Here is a 23,625-nt window from a genome sequence, read left to right on the forward strand (position 1 = left end):
ATCCACGCTCTGCTCTGGGCCCAGACAGGTCGGACTGAGCAAGCATCACTGGCGTTGAGAAGGCAGCAGGTGCTGTGGGCAACATTTGGCTCCCTACGGATGAATCCCAGCATGGCAGGTAACCTCTCGTACCTCAGGAGTCTTGTCTGTCAAATGGTGTAATAGTGTTTAACTCAAGGGGTCCAAAGGTATTGAATGGGCACTAAATACATGTCAGATGTGTGTCTTAGTGCTGAGCTCTCAGTGAGCAACTGGGAGCATTAGCCCCCATCAGTGTTGTCTGTGTCCTCTCTGTAAGCCTTGGGACCTCATTTATTGTAAGAATTACATGCACTAAAAGCTGAAGCTCCAATACTTTGGTCATCTGATACAAAGAGCTGACTCATTGGGAAAGACTCTGATCCTGAGAAAGACTGAAGGCAAAAGAAGCGGGCAGCAGAGGATGAGACGGTTGGATGGTTGGATCACTGACTCAGTGGACATGAATTTGAGCAAACTCCGAAAGATAGTGAAGGACAGGGAAACCTGGTGTGTTGCAGTCCACAGGGCGGCAAAGTGTCGTACAGGACTTAGTGACGGAACACACACGCAAACATGGAAAGGCGGACTTCCCTGGTGGTCCAGCGGTTAAGAGTCCACACTCCCAGGGGGCATGGGTTCCTAAGATCCTGCATGCTGGGAGGCACAGCCACAGGGGAAAATAAAACCACATAAAGGGCTTTGCACAAGACTTGGCATGTGGTATACTTTTGTTATTACTATTATTATTCCTGGATGCCCTGGAAGTAATATCCTAGGGCTGGTTATGGACTGAGTCATCAGAGACTACCTGCAGGGCCCCCTGGGCCATCCCTGTGGCTGCCTTCCTCCCTGAGCATCCCAGCACTGGCCTCAGTCCCCAGCATCCCCACCACCCACAGTTCCACGGCTTTGGGAAAGCAAAGAGCCACTTCACTAAAACGTGGGGGTGGCCTCTTTAATAAAACATCCACTCTACAAAAACCAAGCATTTAAAAAAATAATAATCCACTCTACAAAAACCAAGCATTAAAAAAAAGAAAAAACACGACTATCTGTAGTGTGCTAGCAACAGAATCTGTATCATAAGGTCACATTTTTGAAAACGTATCAACAAATAAGCCAATCCATGTACTGTTCATTTTGGCTTCATGGGTCACGAACAATGTCTCACCTCACCCCATTAAAACAAAATCCATCCCACTTAAAAGAATGGAGAAGAAATGGTACAATTAGAACATCACAGGAGAGGGAGGTGGGGGAGGGATGAAGCAGGAGGCTGGGTTTAGCAGTTGTAAGCTTTTATATACAGAATGGATAAACAACGAGGTCCGACTGCATAGTTCAGAGAACTGTATTCAGCATCCTATGACAATCCGTAATGGAAAAGAATATGAAACAAAAGAAGGTATATGTGTATATAACTGACTCATTTTGCTGTAAAACAATAATCAATACAACATGGCAAATCAACTATACTTCCATTTAAAAAATAAATTTCAAAAAGAACATTGAATTGTGCAGCCTCGACTGGATGGTCTAGGCCAGGGGGGCGCCAGCCTCTGGGCCACTGACCAGTTTCTGTCTGTGGCCTGTTAGGAACCAGGCTGTACAGCAGGTGAGCGGTGGGAGACAGAGCAAAGCTTCATCTGCATTTACAGCTGCTTCTCATCGCTTACATTACTGTCTGAGCTCCACCTCCTGTCAGATCAGCCGGGGCTTGAAGCATCCAGAAACCATCCCCCTGCCCTGGTCTGTGGAAAAATTGTCTTCCATGAAACTGGTCACTGATGCCACTGAGTAGGCGGAGTGCGTGAGTGCTTAGTCACTCGGTCGTGTCTGACTCTTGGTGATCCCACGGACTGTAGCCTGCCAGGCTCCTCTGTCCATGGAATTTTCCAGGAAAGAATACTGGAGTGGGGTGCCATTTCCTACTCCAGGGGATCTTCCAGATCCAGGAATCGAACCCGCGTCTCTTGAGTCTCTTGCATTAGCAGGCGAATTCTTTTACCATTGAGCCACTTAGGAAGCCACAGGGTCAGTGGCTAACCAATAACTCAAAGCTGGGCAGATGTACTCCTCCCCACAGAAGAACACAGGACCACATATGAATTCTTGCCAAAAAAGGGAAAACAAACCTATATCTGATCAACTGCTAAATTTACGTAATTTACAGGGAGTACAAGGGGCAGAAGGGTATGTTGAGCTATACCAAACAGGCACGATCAGCAAAAATCCCAACTGTGGGAAACTTACAGAACCTGTGACCCAGTTTCCTCAAGTAAATAGCAAGAGGGAAGTAAAGGCACGCAGGACATCTTAGAAACTGAGAGAAGCTTAAACGACTTGCCCACCAGTTGTAATGTGTGAGCCTTATCCAGATACTGACAAAACAAATCGGAAATAAAGATATTTATCACCTTTGTGGGATGACTAGAAATGTGAACACTGGACATTTGATGAGATTAAACAATTGTTGAATGTTAAAAGAAAGAATTCTTATCTTTTCTACTAAGAAATACATTGCAATATTTATGGCTTTATGGTTATACAGGGAAGCGGGGGAGGGGAATAAATTGGGATTAACATAAACACACTACTTTACATAAAATAGATAACTAATAAGGACCTACTGTGTAGCACAGGGAACTCTACTCAATACTCTGTAATGACGTACATGGGAAAAGAACCTGAGAAAGAGTGGATGTGGGTATACGCATAACTGATCCACTTTTCTGTACGGCGGAAACTGACACAACACTGCCAATCAACTGTACTCCAATAAGAAAATTTTTAAAAAGAAATATTTAGGGGATGTCCCTCGTGGTACAATGGATAAGAATCCCCTTGCCAATGGAGGGGACACAGGATCCCTGGTCCGGATGATCCCACATGCCGTGGAGCAACCAAGCCTGTGAGCCACAACTACTGAGCCCGTGCTCTGGGGCCTGAGAGTCAAACCTCGACGCCCATGCTCCTAGAGCACGTGCTCCGCGACACGAGAAGCCACAGCGTAAGAAGTCCTCACACCACAACTGGAAAAAGCCTGCAAACAGCAACAAAGACCCAGTGTGGCCAAACTAAACCAAGACACTTTTTAAAAAGAAATACTTATGACTGAACTGATTGGCCCTAGTATATATGCTTTGAAAAGAGAAGCGTATGGGGCTGTGGATGAGGCCCCGTTGAGGCTGCTGGGTGCTCGGGACGTGGGGTTCACTGTACTATTCTAATCCACTTCTCTGTGTGTCCCACGCTCTCCATAATACAAAGTTCTGCCTTGTATTCAAGTCTGTATATAAAGACGGGTCACTCATACACACATGGAGAGTGCCCTCTGCACCTCCAGGGCCAGCATGTTGGGATGTGTTAGTCCCAGTTCTGGTCGGCTCTCTTCCACTTTGGGAAGGGGCAAGAGTAGTCTCCTGGGTCAAGATGTGAGTTTCCGGAGGCCTCAGGGCCTGGCAATATTGGAGACATGAAAAACAGTGGGACAGGTAGATTCTCTGATACCCAAGAACACCTAATCTTAGAATGAAGGTAGGTTAACCGGCAGTGGTTTATGTTCCAACAGGTTTGATCTAAAATATAGCAAACATTTTGGAAAATAGCGTTTGGTTTACAGAAGTTGGCAATCCCACAGGATTGCACTTAATGCACAAAGCAGGTGAGATTTGCTGACTAGTCTCTGAAAAGTTCAGGTGCTTTTAAGAGCTGGTAGCTGCATGGGAGAAATCTGAAGGACACGCCAACCCCAAGGGACCACAAACAGCTAATGACTCTGTCCGCCTTTTCAAGCTTGTTTCTGCATCTTCACCTGACCACCCTCCCCCTCCCACCTTGGCCAACGCCACCAACAGCGGGTCCCAGACGGCATTCCCAGGGAAGTTTCTGCTACTGGAAAAAAGACCAGAAGAGCCCGTGGGGAATGTCCTCTGCAGATGCCCCCACCGCTTTGACCAATCTGGATGACAGGGCAGCCTCTCTCGTCTACATCTCCCAGGGCCGAAATTCTGACTCGTCTAGGACTCTTGGGGCCAAACCACCCATGCAGCTGGATACATACACTTTGTAAGCACTGGTTTCCAACAGATAAATGTAATCAAGGTTTATGTGCACAGAGAAGACAACAGGATGGGATTGTTTCACTTGAAAGACCAGAAGAAAATTGTAACTAATGTTGTGGAAAATTACTTTGATATTGCTTTCTTGGTACCGAATCACAATTAGGCTGCCGTGAGAAGTACAGGGGAAGAATAAATGAATAGTAACAAATCAACACAAACAGCCTGTGTCAGGAACACTTTGCTCAGGGAGAGTAACGTAAGCATTACTTAAAGTTTTATGACTGCGTTTGAGGTGATTTACGTAGAACGTACAGGTGCTACGCCCAGGTGGTCTGGCTCCATTTACAGCCAGAAGAAGGGAGCTCAAAACCCAAGCGAGCTCCACACCTGGGTCTGCCAGGTCCTTGCCATCCCCGGCTGCAGGGGGAGGCTGGCCTCAGCTTCCTGCCATCCCGCCTGCCAGTCTATGCTATGCTATGCTAAGTCACTTCAGTCGTGTCTGACTCTGTGCGACCCCATAGATGGCAGCCCACCAGGCTCACCCATCCCTGGGATTCTCCAGGCAAGAACACTGGAGTGGGTTGCCATTGCCTTCTCCAATGCATGAAAGCGAAAAGTGAAGTCACTCAGTCATATCTGACTCCCAGCGACCCCATGGACTGCAGCCTACCAGGCTCCTCCGTCCATGGGATTTTCCAGGCAAGAGTACTGGAGTGGGGTGCACCCACCCCAGAAACCCTCACTGTCCGCTGGGCCCCCACTCCACCAGTGATGGAGGTAATCCACACGTGTGCACCGGGGTAGCTGTGCAGGCCATGCCAGCTGGCGAGGACAGGAATCCACGACACAAGGGGCAAGGTCTCTGTGCCGTCAGCTGCTGCAGCATGGCAGGGCACATATCGAGGTCACCAGCCAGCGACCCCACTCAGGACTATCACACCGGTCCCCAGAAGACACCACAGATGGGCACCCGGCCCCAGTGGACACCACAGACACACTCGAGTCTTCTCTCCCAGGCTGGTCCCACAGAAAGCAGACACAGGACATGAGAACCCTCTGCCTACGTGTGCCCCAACCACGCGTGCGCACACCAAGACGTGCAGAGGACACACGGCGCTATTATCCCCAAGCCGCGCCCAGAGGCCTTTTTCGGGAGCTCGCTCCCGCTCATACAACACACAACTGCAGAGAACAGCTCTGAGTGCTCTGGGTGGCGCGGCCCACGGAGCTAGGTGCTGCTCACAGAGTCGCTGGCCACTCTGGGGCCCACATGAAGCTGCAAAGCCTCCACAGAGGGACCGGCTCAGTCACGGGTCTCTGCTTCCGAAGCTGGGAAGCAGCCAGACACATCTTTGACAGCCACCTCCGTAGAGGGTCGGGCCCAAGCGTGAGTCAGCACCAGTGACTCACCACCAGCCCCAGGGGGTCTGCCTGGCGCTGGGCTGCTTCTCGCTGATGCTCAGGGATGAGACAAACGACTCACCAGCCTCTCCCGCCAGGGTCTCCAACAGCAGCTGCCAGGCCTAGCTCTGGCCTCCTGCTCCTTTCGCCTTTCCATATGGCACCTACGGGCACCCAGGCTGAGCTCAGCATGGGTGCAGGCTGCCCTGAGCATGTGAGCCGTGGCGGGCCCTGTGCCCTCCCCACTCAGGGCCAGGGACCCCCTAACACTGTGTCCCGCACTCCTGGGCTGTGCACTGTAGGCAGGGATGGTGTGGGGAATCCCTCTGCCTAACCCTCCAGCCTCAGCGCCCCTTTCCTTCTGTCTGTGTCCAGCAGCCCAGGGGTGTCCAGCCATCAAGGACCCTCCCCTAACAAGGCCTCTGGGACCTCTGTTGTAAACGCAGGTGCTTGGCCTGGCAACCGTGCTATCCCTTCATGTGATGCCAATGATTCCTGGCCTTGGCCCCACACTGGCGGCCCTCCAGTTCGGCCGTGCTGTCTGGGACTTGGCCACGTCTCAGTCAGAGGGGCCTTGCCTGAGCGTCCCTCTCTACCTTCTGTCCACCCTGAGGCTCCAGGACCATCCTTCCTGCTCTCCCCTCACTGCCATCCCCACCTCTGCAAGTCCAGTGGGCTGGGAGGCCGTAGGTGGGGAGGCCAGCAGGAGGCTCTTCAGCTTTACAAAGCCGGGAGGCACCGAGGCACCCCACTTTCTTGCCCAGGCTGAAGAGGCTGAATTTGAGAGGTCCCCAGCGCTGGGCAGAGAATCAGAGTCCCATTGGGGAGGCCTGGGCTCAGGGAGAAGTCACTTGTCCTCTGATATCCCAGATCATGTGGGAGAGGACCCGAGAGGTGGTGGGACCCTGAAATCTTAGTTTCACCAGAGGCAACGACCAGAATGAGAGAGGGGCAGCCTGGCCATTCTTCCCAAGAGGAGTGCACGGGCCAGACGTCAGAGGTCAGAGGCCAGAACCACATGGTTGGTGGCCTGACCACAGTGCCCCCACACTGTGGCTGGTGACTGGAACCTCTGCCTTGGCCCCATGGCAGCACAGAGGCCTGTACTTCGGGCGGGAGAGCCGGGTCAAGCAGGCAGCAGGGCCGAGTGCAAGGGCTCACCTGGTGCCTGGTGGGGGGTGAGCTCCGTGGGGTCCTGCAGGCTGATGAAGAGAAGGAGTCCTGCAGCTCCGAACAGCAGGATGGACGAGAACATGCAAGCCAGTCGCATCGTTCCTGCTCGCGGGGACATCCGGGGCTCGCTCCGGGGTCACCTCTCGGGTGCGGGAGGCACGTTCTTCCCTCATTGTCCACACTGGGCGTCCATCAGGCCAGGTCTACGGAGCAGTGGGGGAGAAAGACGGCCCATCACTGAGGCCCAGGGCCCCGGTCACTGCTCGTGACCAAGCAGAGTCCCTGGACCCCTCCACCCTTACTCATATGCATCCCTTTGACCTTCTCAAGTCCAAGGAGGCTAAGGCTGGTCACCACCTGGGGCTGAGACACCAGCTTCCTGCCAGGGTCTCCTGTATCTGGACCTTTAGAAAAGCCACGGAGAGAGATACTCCCCAGCTCCTGCCCAGGGGGGGACCCTGGTGTGGACCCCTATCACCCACAGCCAGGGGACAGCAGCCACCCCCCGCACTGTTCAGGCAGGAATCCGGGTCCCTGTGGCTCACAATTGGCCCAGTAGACAGAGAAGTTCTTGGGTCTGTCTCTGCCTTGGCTCCCATCTACAGGATGCTGGGGACAAGGGTCTCCATAGAACCAGAAGCTTTGAGAAGGGGCCTCTCAGGCCCAGAGATGTCAGAGACTGACTGACTCGCCACTGTATCAGCCAGAGCTGTCCCTGCCCCCCACAGATGGAAGGATGAGCTGGGTGGAATCATAGCCCTGCTGGATAGTTGCACCGACAGGGGCTGAAGTTCCAGCCAGATCATGGTCATCCCAGCTCTCGAAGCGGTCTGGAGCTGACACGGGGTGGCCAGACCCAGGTCTGACAGATCCCAGGCTCAGAGGCTGTGTGCCAGCAGATGGACACCTGCTGCTCCAGCCACTGCAGACCCAGGCCATGCCCATGTTGCTTGCCCCCACCCTCATTCCCCTTGAAGTAAAAGAAATGCCTACCAAGTATCCTGATGCCAACTAGTGACATCAGTTGGGTGAAGCTGTGGGTCAAGACGGGGGCACCCTGGGACTTCCCTGGTGGTCCAGTGGTTAGGATTTCGAGTTTCCACAGCACGGGGCATGGGTTCGATCCCTGGTCGGGAGAACTAGGATCCTGTATGCCATGTGGCGTGGCCGAAAGAAAAAGATGACAGCTCCCCAAGGCCATCTGCCTAAAGGAAAGATGTAAGTTCCTGCAGTGGGGGGTGGGGTGGGGGTGGGCTGGGGGTGTGGCGGGGTGGTTCGAGCAAGCTATCACTTGTTCCCCTTATCTTCACCCGATCCTACCCACCTGGGTCCAGGGACATCACCCTCTTTCCACCTAAGAAGCCCTTTGGGAACTTGCCCCTGTCTGGCACAGGGCAATGCCCGAGGAAGGCTGAGGCCAGGTGGGCAGTGCCCAGTAACCCCTGAGACACAGCAGGGTGCTGATCAGGCCCCAGACCAGTGTGCCACTCAGCACAAGGATGAGCCCTGCCTGGAGTCTCCTTGGCTTGACATTCTGAACAGGGAACCCATCTCTGACCCGGCACCCAGGTGCTGGGGGAGGAAACCCCAGCTTTTGTCCCTCTGTATCCAACCTGAAGATGGGGCACGAGGCAGGAAGTGATAAACAGAGAAACCCCACCTTCCTCTGCCCAAACACACATTCCCAAGGACTAGACAGTTCTCAGCAAGGCTCTGAGGCTGAGAGTTAAATTGCAGGTTTGGGTTTCTCCCCTCTGCAGTCTCTGTAATTATTTTTTTCACTCAGTTAACTTTAATTAACCTGCCCCAGGCCTCCATGCACGGGAACACGCCTGAATGCCAGGTTCTCTGAGCTGTGCGAGCAGGAGTTTCCCACGACCTCCCAGCTTTCATGTTTCAGAGGCAGTGCTGACCAGGTGCTGTTTGCCTCTGGCATTGGCTCCAGGGTTCTAGCTGGCCCTGACCTCCCTGCAACAGCCCCTCCTGCACCACACCCCCCCCCCCCCGCCCCGCTCCACCTTGCTACAGAGAAAGGCGGCTGCTTCCTGCCAAAACCAGGGATACCCTGCCTCCAGCTTGCAGTGGGTGAAAATGGGCAGTAACATGTCCCCAAAGGCTCAGACCCTGAAGCCCCTCAGGGTCTGCAACCTCCCTCTCCATGGTGGCCCCAGATGGGACCATACTGGGGACCTGGCTCATCATTCTGAAAAGACGCAGGTGCCGGAGTGCAGGCCCCAGGCTCCAGGGAAGGACAAAGCCCACAGCATGCCCAATGGCCTGCGGTCTCCCAGGACCCTCCCTCAGTGATGACAGGCCCTCTGCGCAGGACCCACAGGTTGAACTATAAGCAAGGCCATGGCTATAAGGACACCCAGCTTATGCTGGCCAAGGTGTTGATATGCTGCCTGCAGACACACCAGCCTTCAGAGTGAGACACGAGGTCAGGAAACCAATCTGATCTAGGGTGAACCCCCAAATTAGGACATTTCTCAAGGTGGGGAGAAGAAAAAAGAGAGGAAGAAGGGAAGAAAGGATGGCAAGTCGATGGCCAGCAGACACAGTGGCCTGGTAAAGCAGCTAATAATGTGTTGCCCAATCTTGACCCAAAGACTATTTGATGAGGAAAAGGGACTCAGAGGCACGTGTGATCATTATTGCATTGTTTGTATGGTGGCTGGCACTGCAGAAGTGACTGCAGAAGAGCTGCTCAGTTTCCTCTTCTTTCTAATCTGTCACACGGTCACCGTTCAAGTCGGTACAGATTTCCCTCCTCCTCCAGCCATGACCTGTTCTCACTTGTTTCTGAACCAGCCCAAACTAAGCCCACCAACTGGAGCCAGGCTTCCAGCAGCCCATGTGCCTGGAGCCAGGCTGAAGACCACATCCCTGACCCCAAATCTGGGGAGAAGAGAACACAGCCCCAGAACCTGCACTTTCACGGTGGCAGGAGCATCAACTATTCAAGCATCTCAGTTTAGAGACTCTCTCCTTGTCAGCCCCCAAGAGAATATAAGCACTCTCTCTACACCCAGGGAAGCTGGTGTTAGAGACATGCATGGCTTCCCCTGCCCAGACTTAGCTTCTATGCCTCAGACCCCAGCACCCACCCCTCCATTGGACCTTTCTCCCAGGGTTGGCTCTCACTGGAGACCATCTGATTAGCTAACTCCCTGCTTCGTGCAAACAGGAATCAAAGGTTAGCCTGCCTCCTCTCCTGGGGGAATGGTTTGCAGCCTGACTGAGTCTTCAAGGCCCCAGGAGGGAAAAAACAACATCACAGAATCTGTAGGAAACTCCTTCCTTTAAAGAGAGGTAGGTGAGAGATCACCAACAGACCACCAGACACTCCAGACGGTGGGCACATCTGATCCCCTATAGTCCCCATGAGAGTCCTTGTCTTCAAAGTCACATGTTATTTTCAAGGCCACAGGGAGATGATGTTCAAAGGCTGTCTCCCTCTCCTGCGAGTTGAGCTGCTGCCTGGGGAGGGGACACAACAGTCAAGGCTGGAGGTGGGCTGCCCAGGACCCGACAAACACATTCACAAGCCCCCACTCCCAGTGGGATGGGTATAGGCTCAGCACACACTACATCACACTCCAATGACAAGTGAAGAACCTTCTCCTACTTCCCTTCTAAGATCAGCAGACAAGAAGAAAATTCAAATGATGGAGTGGAAGGGGGAGGGGTAAGGCAAGAAAAATAAATAGCCCATTGAGATTTCAGAAGGTCCTGCCCTCCTCACAGTTCCTAGCTCTCCCGGGGGCTTCTCTCCCTGAGGCCCCGAATGGCGTCACCAATTTTTACAGGAAGAAAGAGAAATCCAATTCATCTTGTAAACACCTCCTGGGACACAGGGCAGGGCCAAGGATTTCTCCTATTTCCTTATTTATCTGATTTAAAATTTTGTCTCTAGAAAATTCACTTCAGGGCACAAGCAAGGACTTGGGAATTCAGCCAAAATGCACGCACCTCCAGTGGCGAAGGGCCGGCAGGCAGACGGACGGACGGATGGCTCCAAGGACACACTTGGCTGCGGATGCTCCAAGGCCTGGATACTCCCCCCAGTCACCCAGAGGACCCCCTCAGGCTGTGGAGACCCACCCCTGTGCCCCACTGGAGGCAGGAGGAGGCGTCCAGCCTCGCACTGGTGGGTGCACCCACTGGGTGTGCGGGCCCCGGGCCCGGGAAAGTTCTCTGACCAGTCGCTTCCTCCTCGAACCGGCAGGAGTGAACAGTGACGTCCCTCCTGGCTGAGGGCTCTAAGAGAAGCTGCTCATCGGGAGAGAGGCTGCTATGGCAACTTGAGGAGAATGGAGCCAGACATTGCCGTCACCTTGAATCCGGCACCAAGCATTCCACAATGGCAGCAGAGGGGGCCACGCTTCCAGCTCTGCCCCCACCGAGGCCGGCGCTGGGGCTGACCCACCGGCTTCCCTCCTCAGCCTCCTGGCCTCGGTAACTCATTTGCTCTTTGCTGAAACAAAGCACACAGCCCAGTCCCCTGAGAACACCACCTCCATCTGTTTTTGTCAGAGTTCTTCCCTGTGTTCAGCTCCTGCTTACTTCTGAGATGGGGTTCTTCTCGATTTCAGCTCATTAAAATCCTACAGCTAATTAAAACTGCTCTAACGGCAGCGGCGATGGCAGCCGCAAACTCTGGGACGAGTCCCTCCAGTTTTTATGCACAGGCATAAAGTTGCAATGCTCTTTGAGGATGACGGATGGCTGCAAGGGCTCAAGACTCTGAGGTGGGGCTGCAGACTCCTGCCTCACCGCTGACACGGCAGAGCGCTGACCTGGGTCCTGAAATGGGCAGGGCCCAGCCTCAGCACATCCGGGCAGGCACGACTGCCCCCCATTCCTGGGGGAAGCAATTTACTTGATAACCACTCCCTTGTTACAAGGCAGGGATTCCCTCCAATCTCCCACGCTGTCTGCAGGGAGAAAGAAAGGCGACCCCGAGGCGAAGGCCGAGGTACAAATCAGGTTCAAACAGCCCCAAACCTTGTCCCCACAGCCCCACTAGGAACACCACAGCCCAGCTCATACAAAGAGGATGAAGGGAAGCCTGCAAACACACAGCCATGGCAGGAGGGTCCTGAAAGCCTGGCCAAGATGTCACAGACTGCAGTGTCCTCTTTGCTATTAGGAATAAACCAAACTATGGGTATCATCTCTGGCCAGAACTTATATTTTTAAGGTACTTTATTACCCTAAATAAAGGACAGGGTATGGAAAAATAATCCTACAGGTAAAAAAACTAACTCCCTCCCCACCAGCTTGCAGGTGGTATCCTCAATCTTGTGAGCGCGGGTATCTCAGTTACAGCCCTTCCTCCACTATGTGGAGAGCATTCTCATGCCTGTTTTGGACTCTTTGCTCATCTTTGTATTCCCAGCACTTAGCACAGTGCCTGGCACAGGTGATCAATAACCTTTGCCACATGTTGAATGAGTGTGAGTTAATAGAGGTGATTGGACCATCTGGAGAGAGACACTCCATGAACCTGGAATTTTAAAAAGGTCATTTCTGTTTCAGGGAGCTGAGGGTCTGTTTTGATCAGGTCTGAGCTGGAATCAGGTTCAACGAGTAGTCCAATCGTATGACGGAAGAAGAGACAAGGAACTGAGCTCCACCAGGGAACCTGACAAAACTGACCGCTCCCAAACACCCTAGGCACACTCACCACCAGGATGCCATTTCTGTATCTTCATGTCTGATAGGACAGATTTCAAAACATGGGGCTTGAAGACTAAATGATGACTCTATTTCTATATGTATGAGTATATTAGAACACACAATACAAACAAATATTTGTCATTTAGATACTGTAAAATGGATGATTTTCAAACCTTTAAAATACAGTATGATGCGAGGGAACTCCCAAACAAAACTGTAGTTTGCATTGGTCAGTCGGTTCAGTCACTCAGTTGTGTCCAACTCTTTTCGACCCCATGGACTGCAGCACACCAGGCTTTACTGTCTGTCAACAGCTCCTGGAGCTTGCTCAGACTCATGCCCACGAATTGTTGATGCCATCCAGTCATTTCATCCTCTGTTTCCCCCTTCTCCTCCTGTTTTCAATCTTTCCCAGCATCAGGGTCTTTTCTAAGGAGTCAGTTCTTTGCATCAGGTGGCCAAAGTATTGTAGTTTCAGCTTCAACATCAGTCCTTCCAATGAATATTCAGGACTGATTTCCTTTATGACTGACTGGTTTGATCTCCTTGCAGTCCAAAGGACTCTCAAGAGTCTTCTCCAACACCACAGTTCAAAAGCATCAATTCTTCAGTGCTCAGCTTTCTTTACAATCCAACTCTCACATCCATACATGACTACTGGAAAAACCATAGTTTTTTGTTGACTAGACGGACCTTTGTCAACGAAGTAATGTCTCTGCTTTTTAATATGCTGTCTAGGTTGGTAATGGGAGAAGGCAATGGCACCCCACTCCGGTACTGTTGCCTGGAAAATCCCATGGATGGAGGAGCTTGGTAGGCTGCAGTCCATGGGGTCGCTAAGAGTCAGATACGACTGAGCAACTTCACTTTCACTTTCCACTTTCATGCATTGGAGAAGGAAATGGCAACCCACTCCAGTGTTCTTGCTTGGAGAATCCCATGGACGGAGAAGCCTGGTAGGCTGAAGTCCATGGGGTTGCACAGAGTCGGACACGACTGAAGCGACTTAGCAGCAGCAGCAGCAGGTTGGTCATAGCTTTTCTTCCAAGGAGCAAGTGTCTTTTAATTTCACAGCTGCAGTCACCATCTGCAGTGATTTTAGAGCCCCCCAAAATAAAGTTTCTTACTGTTTCCATTATTTCCCCATCTATCTGCCATGAAGCGATGGGCCCAGAAACCATGATCTTATTTTTCTGAATGTTGAGTTTTAAGCCAGCTTTTTCACTCTCCTCTTTCACTTTCATCAAGAGTCTCTTTCATTTCTCTTCACTTTCTGCCATAAGGGTGGTGTCATCTGCATATCTGAGGTTATTGATATTTCTTCCAGCAATCTTGATTTCAGCTTGTGCATTTTGAGTGATGTATGCTGCATATAAGTTAAATAAGCATGGTGACAATATAGAGCCTTGATGGACTCGTTTCCATATTTGGAAGCAGTCCATTGTTCCATGTCTGGTTCTAACTGTTGCTTCTTGACCTGCATACAGATTTCTCAGGAGGCAGGTCTAGTGGTCTGGTATTCCCATCTCTTTCAGATTTTTCCACAGTTTGTTTTGATCTACACAGTCAACAGCTTTGGCATAGTCAGTAAGGCAGAAGGAGATGTTTTTCTGTAATTCTCTTGCTTTTCCTATGATCTAACACATGTTGGCAATTTGATCTCTGGTTCCTCTGTCTTTTCTAAAACCAGCATGAACATCTGGAAGTTCACGGTTCACATACTATTGAAACCTAGCTTGGAGAATTTTAAGCATTACTTTACTAGTGTGTGAGATGAGTGTAATTGTGCGGTAGTTTGAACATTCTTTGACATTGTCTTTCTTTGGGATTGGAATGAAAATTGACCTTTTCCAGTCCTGTGGCCAGGACTGAGGTTTCCAAATTTGCTGGCATATTGAGTGCAACACTTTCACAGCATCATCTTTTAGGACTTGAAATAGCTCAACTGGAATTCCATCATCTCCACTAGCTTTGTTCATAGTAATGCTTCCCATGGCCCAGTTGACTTCACCTTCCAGGATGTCTGGCTTAGGTGAGTGCTCATACCATCGTGGTTATCTGAGCCATGAAGATCTCCTTTGTATAGTTCTTCTGTGCATCCTTTTTTTTTTTAACATGAGAACCCCATGAGTATCAGTTTACATGGCTTGATCAAAAACCAGTGAAAGCAATTCATGGTATAACATGAGTGAAACTTGAGGACATTATGCTGTGAAAGGAGCCAGTCACAATAGGACAAATACTATATGATTCCATGTAGACAAACTCAGAGACAGGAAGTAGAATAGTGGTTACCAGGGACTGCAGGGGCGAGAGAATGGGGAATTATTACTTAATGGGGACAGACTTTCAGTTGGAGAATATGAAAAAAGTTCTGGAGAAGTGCAGAGGTGATGGCTGCAGAACAATGTGAATGTACTTAATGCCTTTGGACTTAAAAATGGTTAAAATGGTTTACATTATATATATAAATAACAACAACAATATTAATTTTACTTCAATCAAAAATCAGTGAAAGCAAACTGAGCAGAAATCACTATCTTATCATTTCACTCATCCCGCAGGTGCAGGCCCTGGGGCCAAGAAGGACCAGAATTGTCAAGTTCATGCCTGTGTGAAACATGACCAGAATAGAGAGGAAATGGGTTTACAAACCCAGGCAGCCCCCTCCCCCAAAGTGGCCAGATGTCATGGGATGCAAGCAAAGCTCAGAGCAGGGAGCCTAGGTTCTGGGCCTGGCTGTCCCTCCAGTTTAACTGTTGACCCTTAGGACTTGGTTTGCCTAATCTTGGAATCAATCTGCATCCAGAATAAGCACTGTAGATGAGTTTCCAAGTTCCTTGCAGCTCTAGGGTGTGACTAACACGTTTTGGAGAACAGAAAGACATCTTGTGAATTGTATTTGCAGGAGGCCAGTTTCAGGCAGAGCAGGTGGCACTCTGGCGAGGTGTCCCTCACCCACACCTGCTGACTGTCCCTTGCCACAAATCTGGGTCGATGCTGTGTCTCTATGGACCAAAGCTGCCAAACTGTTTCCCTTCAAGATAATCTTATCCCTATTGTAAAGGACAAAGGACCCTCATGCAAGTGTCAAACTGGAAAATAATTCTCAGGTTCTTTCTGGTCCACAGTCATGCCTGAGGCCTGCCTGGTTGAGGCGAGTCTCTCCTGGGTCCACTCTACCTAGGTGACCACTGCTCTATGTTTGAACCCATCAAGTCCAGCTGGGACAGTGCCTCATTTAATGATAAAAATCATTTTAAGGCAGAAGTCTAAAAGTCTAAACAGGGCTAATGATTTAAGTCCCACCATGTTCATGGTCACCGTTGTCATTTAAAAATCTTTAATTTTTAAAGAATGTAAAAGGGCAACATGAGGCATCCTTGTGGTGATAGAAATGTCCTCTATTTTGACTGTATCTATGTCAACATTCTTACTGGGATACTACACTGTAGTTTTACAAGACATTACTATTGGGGGGAAATGGATAAAGGGTACACAGTATTTCTCTGTAATACTTCTTACAACCATATGTTAATCTATAATTATTTCAAAATAAGAAGTGTAATTAAAAAAATCAAGCACTTGAAAGTTACTGGCCTTTCAGCTCATGCATAATGGAAGCCAAATTCTAATGTTGTGCATGTAAATAATAGATAACATTTTCATGGATCAGCACCATCCTCTGCTGTATAAGAAACACTTTAAAGGTAAGGGAATATGCCTTTAACAGGAAAATTTGATGTGTTAGCAACTACTGGTTGATCTTTGTGCATTTTTCAATTGCAAATTGCACTTTAAAAATGCAAACAATTATTAATATTGATTTGGACTAAAACAATATTGAATTTCAATATATTTCCAGCTCTTTTATGAATTACCCTGTGGATACGTGGTGATTATGATAAAAGAGCATTTGCATGCTCGATTTCTTTTCGGTGAGGAACCTTGAAGAGGGCTGATGTGATCCATGGATAATGAACTTCACAGGGACAAGGCTGGCTCCAGAGTCCTCTGCCAGGTCCTTAAACTTAGCAGCTGGAAGGAACTTTCAGGGCCACTCTCCCCTCTGGGCTTTATCCAAACCAGTATCACAGAGCACAGGCTATGAACAACTGCTTTGCGAGGCCTGGAATGGGGCTTAGCATCAGTTTTTTTTTTTAAGTTTTTAAAAATGTATTTATGTTTAATTGAAGGATAATTGCTTTACAGTATTGTGTTGCACAGTATTGTGTTGGCTTCTGCCAAACATCAACATGAATCAGCCATAGATATACCTATGTCCCCTCCTTGTTGAACCTCCCTCCAACCTCCCTCTCCATCCACCCCTCTAGGTTGTTACAGAGCCCTGGTTTGAGTTCCCTGAGTCATAGAGCAAATTTCCACTGGCTGCCTATTTTGTCCCAGAGGGGCCTGTCCTCAGCCTGTTGGGGCTTCCCTGGTAGCTCAGATGGTGAAGAATCTGCCTGCTAACACAGGAGGCCCCGGTTCGATTCCTGGGTCGGGAAGATCCCTTGGAGAAGGGATAGGCTATCCACTCCAGTATTCTTGGGCTTCCCTGGTAACTCAGATGGTAAAGAATCTGCCTGCAATGCAGGAGACCTGGGTTTGATCCCTGGGTCAGGAAGATCCCCTAGAGGAGGGCATGACAACCCACTCTAGTATTCCTGCCTGGAGAATCCCCATGGACAAAGGCGCTTGGTGGGCTACAGTCCATGGGGTTGCAAAGAGTCAGACACGACTGAGAGATTAAGCACATCTATTTTACATACAGTAACATGTTTCCCTGTTACCCTCTCCATACATCCCACCCTCTCCTTCCTACCCACTTCCCATGTCCGTAAGTCTGTTTTCTATTTCTGTGTCTCCACTGCTGCATTGCAAATAAGTTCCTCAGTACCATCTTTCTAGATTCCATATATATGCTTTAGTATACGATATTCATTTTTCTCTTTCTGGGTGTCAGAGCTTTTAAGAGAAAAGGAATAAACATTTGTCATGCTTTGTTAATGTTCCAGGCATTATGCTGGGTACTACATAAACATCCCATTTAGCTTTCACACAATAACCTCTCGAAGTAGAAATCTTTATCCCTGTTTGTCACAGGATTGGTTTTCTGTAAGGAGAGGTTGAGATAGAGTTTGGGGTGCAAGATGTGATCAAGGTTCAATATCTATGAAGAGAAAAGGAAGGAAGGGGAAGTGAGTAGAAGGAGAAGTCAGTCAGGGACACAGGTTCGACAAAGCCTTGATGGGAGCTCAGGAGTGGCTGTCGGCTGTCAGAGCGCCCAGCAGCCAGCAGAAATGGCTGTGCCTGTATGCTTCCACCTGATTCGGTAGCTGGATGCAGAGTTCCCGGGGAAGGGCATGACGTGAGATGAGGCAGTCTCCTGCAGATCCTTAGGGAGCTTACAGCTGACCCCCCTGTCCCATGGGTGGCCAGTAAGTCCTTCCTGCAAGGGGCTCGAGGAAGCATATCTCCAAGTCCTCTGCTCTGTTTTACAAATGATAAAATTAAGACCCAGAGAGACTAAACATTGTCAAGGTTACACAGTAAATAAGCCACCCCGGATCTCTTTGACTCGCTTCTTCCAAACAAAAGCGTAGATCAAACTGTCCTGACCTTCAGTTACTGAGACACGAGGGTTTGAAAGTCTCCTGAGGAACAAGCAGAAAGTTTGACTGCATAAGCAGATACCTTTGTTTCACCTCTACTAACATCTCTGCAACACACACACACGTGCCCGTGCACACACACACATACGCTTACTTTTTGGCAATTATCTCATTGCTAATGGTAGGCGGGGATGTGGATTATTTGGGTTAAAAGTTCCCCTGACAGTACAGCCTGGAGAGCATCTTCCCTCCCAGCAGAGCTGTCGGATTTTGCCAAGAGCAGCAGACGATGTATGAAGCTGCACGGCCTCCTTTTACTTTTAGAAAGCACTGAGCTGTTCACATTTTCCAGCTGCTCTGACATCCAACAGCCACAGCAGGGAAAATTACAGGGAGGAAAAAATTGCATATTTACTTCTCAAAATTGAGAGTTGGGGTATAATATGGACAGAAAGGAGTGTATGAGTAAATCCAGAATGCCCTGGCCCCTGGCAGGGTGCAGCTGCTGCCAAGTTGCAAATGGCAATCCATAGACTCCAGAGGAGGAGAGAATGGCAAGGAGGGCTGGCTTCCTTCCAGGGAATCCCTCTCCCTGTGCTGCCCCCAGAGGACTTGCCTTTGTGTTCCCAGCTGGCAAAAGTGCCTGGCAGAGAGGAGGTATTTGGGCAATGTGTGGTGAGTGATGAAAGGTTAGGAAGAGGAGGGAGGAAGGGGAGGAATGCTTGTACCCTAGAGCCAGCTGAGTCCTTTTGAAGTTGAGGTCATATGGAGCCTGGCAGATAGCCCCTGGGTGTCCTGTGGGACAAAGATGGCTTTTCTGAGCTGGCTCCAGGGTTGACCACCACATTCTTGATTTTTACTAGTCCAGCATTACTGTCCCTGGATTTCTCAGAACAGGCTGGCTCCTTCCAACCTGAGGGCTCAAAGACTAAGAATATGGCAGAACAATCAAGTCTGTTGGCTCTGTCCTGATTGTTGTGTGGAGAATCGGGTCTCTCTCAAGCTCTCAGGAAGAGCCCAAGACTGTGAGTGACCTGGAAGTTCTAATGAGTGGCTATGCATGAGGTAGGAGCCTGCCTTCTTCATAAGCTTCTGCCTCACTTCTTCCTCCACTTGACTTCCCATATTTCAAGTCTCCTCCCCCTCAATGCCTTCCCCCTCTTTCATCACAGAGTGTTGGAAAGCCATAAATTTAGGACCAACCTCCACTCCCTTCCTTTTCCCCCTACATCCAACTGTGGATTTGGTCCCCTGCACCTGTCCTATGTTTCCCAGCCTTTCGGGGTGGCTGATTCAGCACTGGGGTCATGGACAGCTCCCTACCTCCATCCCAGTTCCTGTATTGCATTTGCTGTCCTTCCCTGTTTAAAACCATCTGAGCGCCCCCAGTTCCCCCGTGGTCCAAGTTTAAATGTCTCAGCATGTCCCACAAGGCCTGTGAGTACCAAGTCTCATATTTTACCATTTCCTGACAGCCCCCAGGCCAGGCAAGGCATCTACCTTGTATGTTTTAAAGAGGCCGTGGGCTTTCCTCCAACACACGTTAACAGTGAGAAGTTAGTGTAGAGAAAAGATCATTGGACTCTGAACTGTCAGCTACTTAACATTAAATTTTCTCTCTGGGAGACTTTGGGTATCATTATTTTACATTTCTGAGCTTCAGTTTTCTCAACCAGGAAGTCAGTCTCTGGGAGACCGACAGCATAAGCTTCTTTGTGAAGATTCCTGCTGTGATGGGATGCTGTTCTGGGATGGAGGGAAGAGGCTCAGGGCAGGTAGAGTGGGCTGCTGGGTCCCCGTCCCTTCCCTGTGGAGCAGATGATCCCCACGGTTGATCTTGCCCCTCTCTCCAAATGGTTCTGTTGACTTTTTTGCTTACCTTGAACAACCTACAAGGCAAGGGTGGGGGTGGGGATGGGTCTGGCTTTTCTCTCCCTGAGCCTGTAGTCTATTTTCTGAAGTCTTGAGTCCTGGATGTCCTCATCTTTCAGTCTCAAGGACACAGGCAGGAAAGGGTTAAACCTTTACAACCTTGAACATGCCATGCTTGCCAGGCTGGAATGGTGGGCAACACCCAGTGAACTGGGAACATCTGAAAGCAGAATGGTATCCACACAGGCCCCATGTGTGCCCTGTACCACTCTGCACGTGGAGGGGGCACTTGAGTTCTGACTCTCTACAGGTTGCTAAAAACAGGAAGACACGGGTGCAAATACATATTTTTATGATATGAGACTCAGAATGGCCAATCGACGGTCTTCAGTGAAGCTTTGCTTGGAGCAGCCCATTTCCTAAAATGGGTTTTCCTGATGGCTCAGATACTAAAGAATCTGCCTGTAATGCAGGAGAACCAGGTTCTAACCCTGGGTTGGGAAGATCCCCTGAAGGAAGGCATGGCAACCCACTCCAGTATTCTTGCCTAGAGAGTCCCATGGACAGAGGAGCCTGGTCAGCTACAGTCCACAGGGTCAAATAATCATATGAAATTTCAATATGAAAATTCTTTTTTAAATGACCATTGGTAGTGGATCCAAATCTTCAGATTTTCCTGTTTGTAAACTTGGATTTTTAACTTGAAATTTCCTGATTCTCCAATTGGCAAGCAATGTACATTTTAAAAATAGACTTGAGCCAATAAAAAACTCATATTCAAGTTGGATTTGGCCTGGGTTCCACTACTGCTGCCTGTGCCATGAAAAGCAAAGCCTGGATTAAAGAAAAGCACCTGATCACTGGATAAAAATGCCTAACAGTTCAAAGAATTTTGTGCAAGATCAGCTAAGGGGAGAAAAAGCTTATGAGTCAGTCATGTTGGAGCAAAGCTGCAGCAGTCCCGCTGGTCAGGAGTGGCTTCCTACAGCTCTGGAAGTGGATGGCACTCAGGCAGAAACAGGGGCTTCCAACCCAGGGCATCTATCTCTGCCTGGAGGACAGTCACTATGGTGAGACAGGGGAGTCATGACGTAGGATCCCCACAGAGTAGTGGCACACACACAGGCTCACATTCGAATGTACCTGTTATGGACTGAATGGTGTCCCTCCCTCCCAGTTCATAGGTTTAAGTCCTAATACCCAGTACCTCAAAATAGGATCTTATTTGAAAAGATCATTGCAGAGGTAATGAATTAGAATGAGGTTACACTGGAGGAGGGTGCACCTCTAATCTAACAGGACTGACGTTCTTGTAAAAAGGGGAAATCTGGACACAGACATGCACATGAAGAGATGTTCTGAGAGGATAAAGGCAGAGATTCACAAGCCAAGGGGATGCCAAAGACTGCAGGCAATCCCCCAGAGGCCTGGAACAGACTCCTCCTCACCATCCTCAAAGGGAACCACTTTGATCTCAGATGTCTGGACTCCAGAACTGAGACAGCATGTTTGGGTTGTTTAACCACCCCCAGCCTGTGGTATTCTGTTACGGCAGCCTCAGCAAAGGAATATACCCCTGTAGCAGAAGACTCAGCCCTCACCTACAGGGCAGCATCCTTGGTGGGAGACAGAAGAGCTGGGGTGTTGCCAGGAGACCAGCTCTCGCCTGGTTCAGTGGTTGCCATCAATTGTATTCAGTGTCAGGCTCAGCATTTGCCATGATCCCTGTGACAACCAGCATGTGTTTGGAGGTGAATAATAGAAAACCCCAGCTTGGTGGGAATCTCAAAGTTTCACAGTGTCACTAGGACTCAGGTCCTTCCTGGGGCTCCACTCCTCTACAAGCACTATAAGGGTCCCTGAGACACAGGCTGTATCCTCAGATGGCTCCTTTATGGTTGTATGATGGCTGAACCACGGTCCAGCTTGCAGCCATCCTCATTACAACAGGACAGAGAGAGTCCCATCCCCAACTGAACCCTGAGCTGATGACACCTCTGGGGCTGGGGGAACGCAGGCCTGGGTTTCCTGGAACCAGTGGAGGTGGAACTGGCCTCCCAGGAGCTGAGGCTGGGTTGAGTCCTTCCTAAACTCAAAAACTAGGGAACAAGACGTGGAGGGAGGGGTGACCTGGAACTGGCCACTGAGTTCACTGCACAGTTATCTCGTCTGCTCCATACAAAAGCTGTGTGAACAACTATACTCCCATTTTAATGATGAGGAAACAGACTCAGAGAGGCTGAGTAACTTACCCAAGGCCACACCGCTAGGAACTGGTGGTCAGATTTGAATTCAGGGCTAAGCTAAAGGACATGCATCAGATTTGAATTCAGGGCTAAGCTAAAGGACATGCTCTCCACCATTCCTCTTGCTGACTGTGGAATCAACCCTGCCTGTGACGGAGTAAGGCATATTCCAGACACTCACCAGCAGAGACCTGTATCGGTCGGGGGAGGGGGTAGAGGACGGGGGTGATCAGGGCTGCTCTGCTGCTCTCAGGATCCCTCTCTAAGCCACACCCTGCCTGCAACACTGGCCCCCTGGCTCCCAAGCAGACACTCAAGACACAGTGAGAGCTTGAGTGACCACAAGAGCGAGGAAGAGGGCCCTTGCTCATGCATGAATGCTTATGTGACTACATGGGTGCCCATATATGTGTAAAGAGGCAGACCTGTCTCTGTGACTCTGGCCTATGGATGGAGTGGGTGAAGAACCATGTACTTGTGCCTGGGTGAATATGTGCATGAGTAGACATATGTGTGCATGTGTGTGCCAATGTGTGTGGGATCCAGAACCTCTCACCTCCCTGCCCTGTGGCCACCAGCTGGGAGCAGTCCAGCTGCAGCCCAGGCTGTTCCCAGCGCCTGGACAATGACCTCAGCAGCCCTCACACCCAGCTCAGCGGTGGTCCCCCACCCCAACTGCGCTGCCTGGGGTCGGGCCTCTTCCCTGGCAGAGGAGAACAAGGCTCCCTTTTCTGCAGGGCCCAGAGGGAAGGCAGTGAGAGGCTGGGCTGTGGGGGAGCACTCAGGAGTGGCAGCCCAGCAGGACCATCTGCCATCCGTGGGGTGCCCCCCTCTCCCCCCTCCGTCCTCCTTCCGCCTCAGGGTGCATCACTCTGGAGACCCCTGGGAATTTGAAGCTAATTTTCCACGATCATTAGTGATGGAAAGACCTCAGGTTCTGCCTTTAATTAAAGTCAAACGTGGGGCTGAGGAGACGCGCTGCACGCCGGCGTCCTCTTCTCACTTGTAAAAGCCATATGCAAATAATTAAGCCAGGCATGGAAGCCATAATTAAAAATTTCACAAACCCCCTCATTAGCTGAGCAGCCTGCGTGGAGGAGTGGAACTGAGTCCCTCCCCCATGTCGGTGGCAGCTCCAACAGATGGTTAATTGGGGCTGGGGTTGGGGGAGGGCTGCACCTACGTGACTGGGCACCTGGCAACGAGCTGACAGGGTGCTGACCTCCCAGACCAGCAGTGATGACCTCTCACCTCTGTCGAGGAAGCTTCCAGCTAAGGACCAGGGCTCCCAGAGTGATGTGGGTGAATCCAAACACCCATCCACCTATCCCAGGGCGAAGAGGACCACAACACAGGACCCTGGTTCCCAAATCTCACAGCCCCTCTGGTTCGAGTCCTCATGTGTACAACTAGAGACTAGAGATGGCTCCAGCTGGACCTCATCAAAGTCCCTCCCCTCAGTGTGTCCAAGAGGGTGGCGGGACCCTTGGATGGAGGCAGGCTCAGCAGACCGCTTCTCTCTCCCAGCAGCTGCATGTGCAATGGCCTTTA

The 23,625-nt window shown here is 50.2% G+C and overlaps 1 protein-coding gene across 2 annotated transcripts in view; it reads right to left on the bottom strand.

The window, feature by feature from the left end:
• Positions 1-23,625, bottom strand: part of CHST8 (carbohydrate sulfotransferase 8) — a 145,362-nt gene that overhangs the window by 67,029 nt on the left and 54,708 nt on the right. The window contains exons 1-2 of one of the 2 annotated variants that reach the window (XM_070387990.1): positions 7,653-7,813; positions 6,648-6,862 (exon numbers count right to left, since the gene is read on the bottom strand). In XM_070387990.1, the coding sequence (XP_070244091.1) occupies positions 6,648-6,777 (130 nt within the window). In that variant the 5' untranslated portion in view covers positions 6,778-6,862; positions 7,653-7,813. Of the gene's footprint in view, positions 1-6,647; positions 6,863-7,652; positions 7,814-23,625 lie in introns of those variants that run through there. The other variant, XM_070387989.1, reaches the window with a different exon arrangement.

Source organism: Bos mutus, chromosome 18 (genome assembly GCF_027580195.1).
Source record: "Bos mutus isolate GX-2022 chromosome 18, NWIPB_WYAK_1.1, whole genome shotgun sequence".
NCBI lineage: Eukaryota > Metazoa > Chordata > Mammalia > Artiodactyla > Bovidae > Bos > Bos mutus.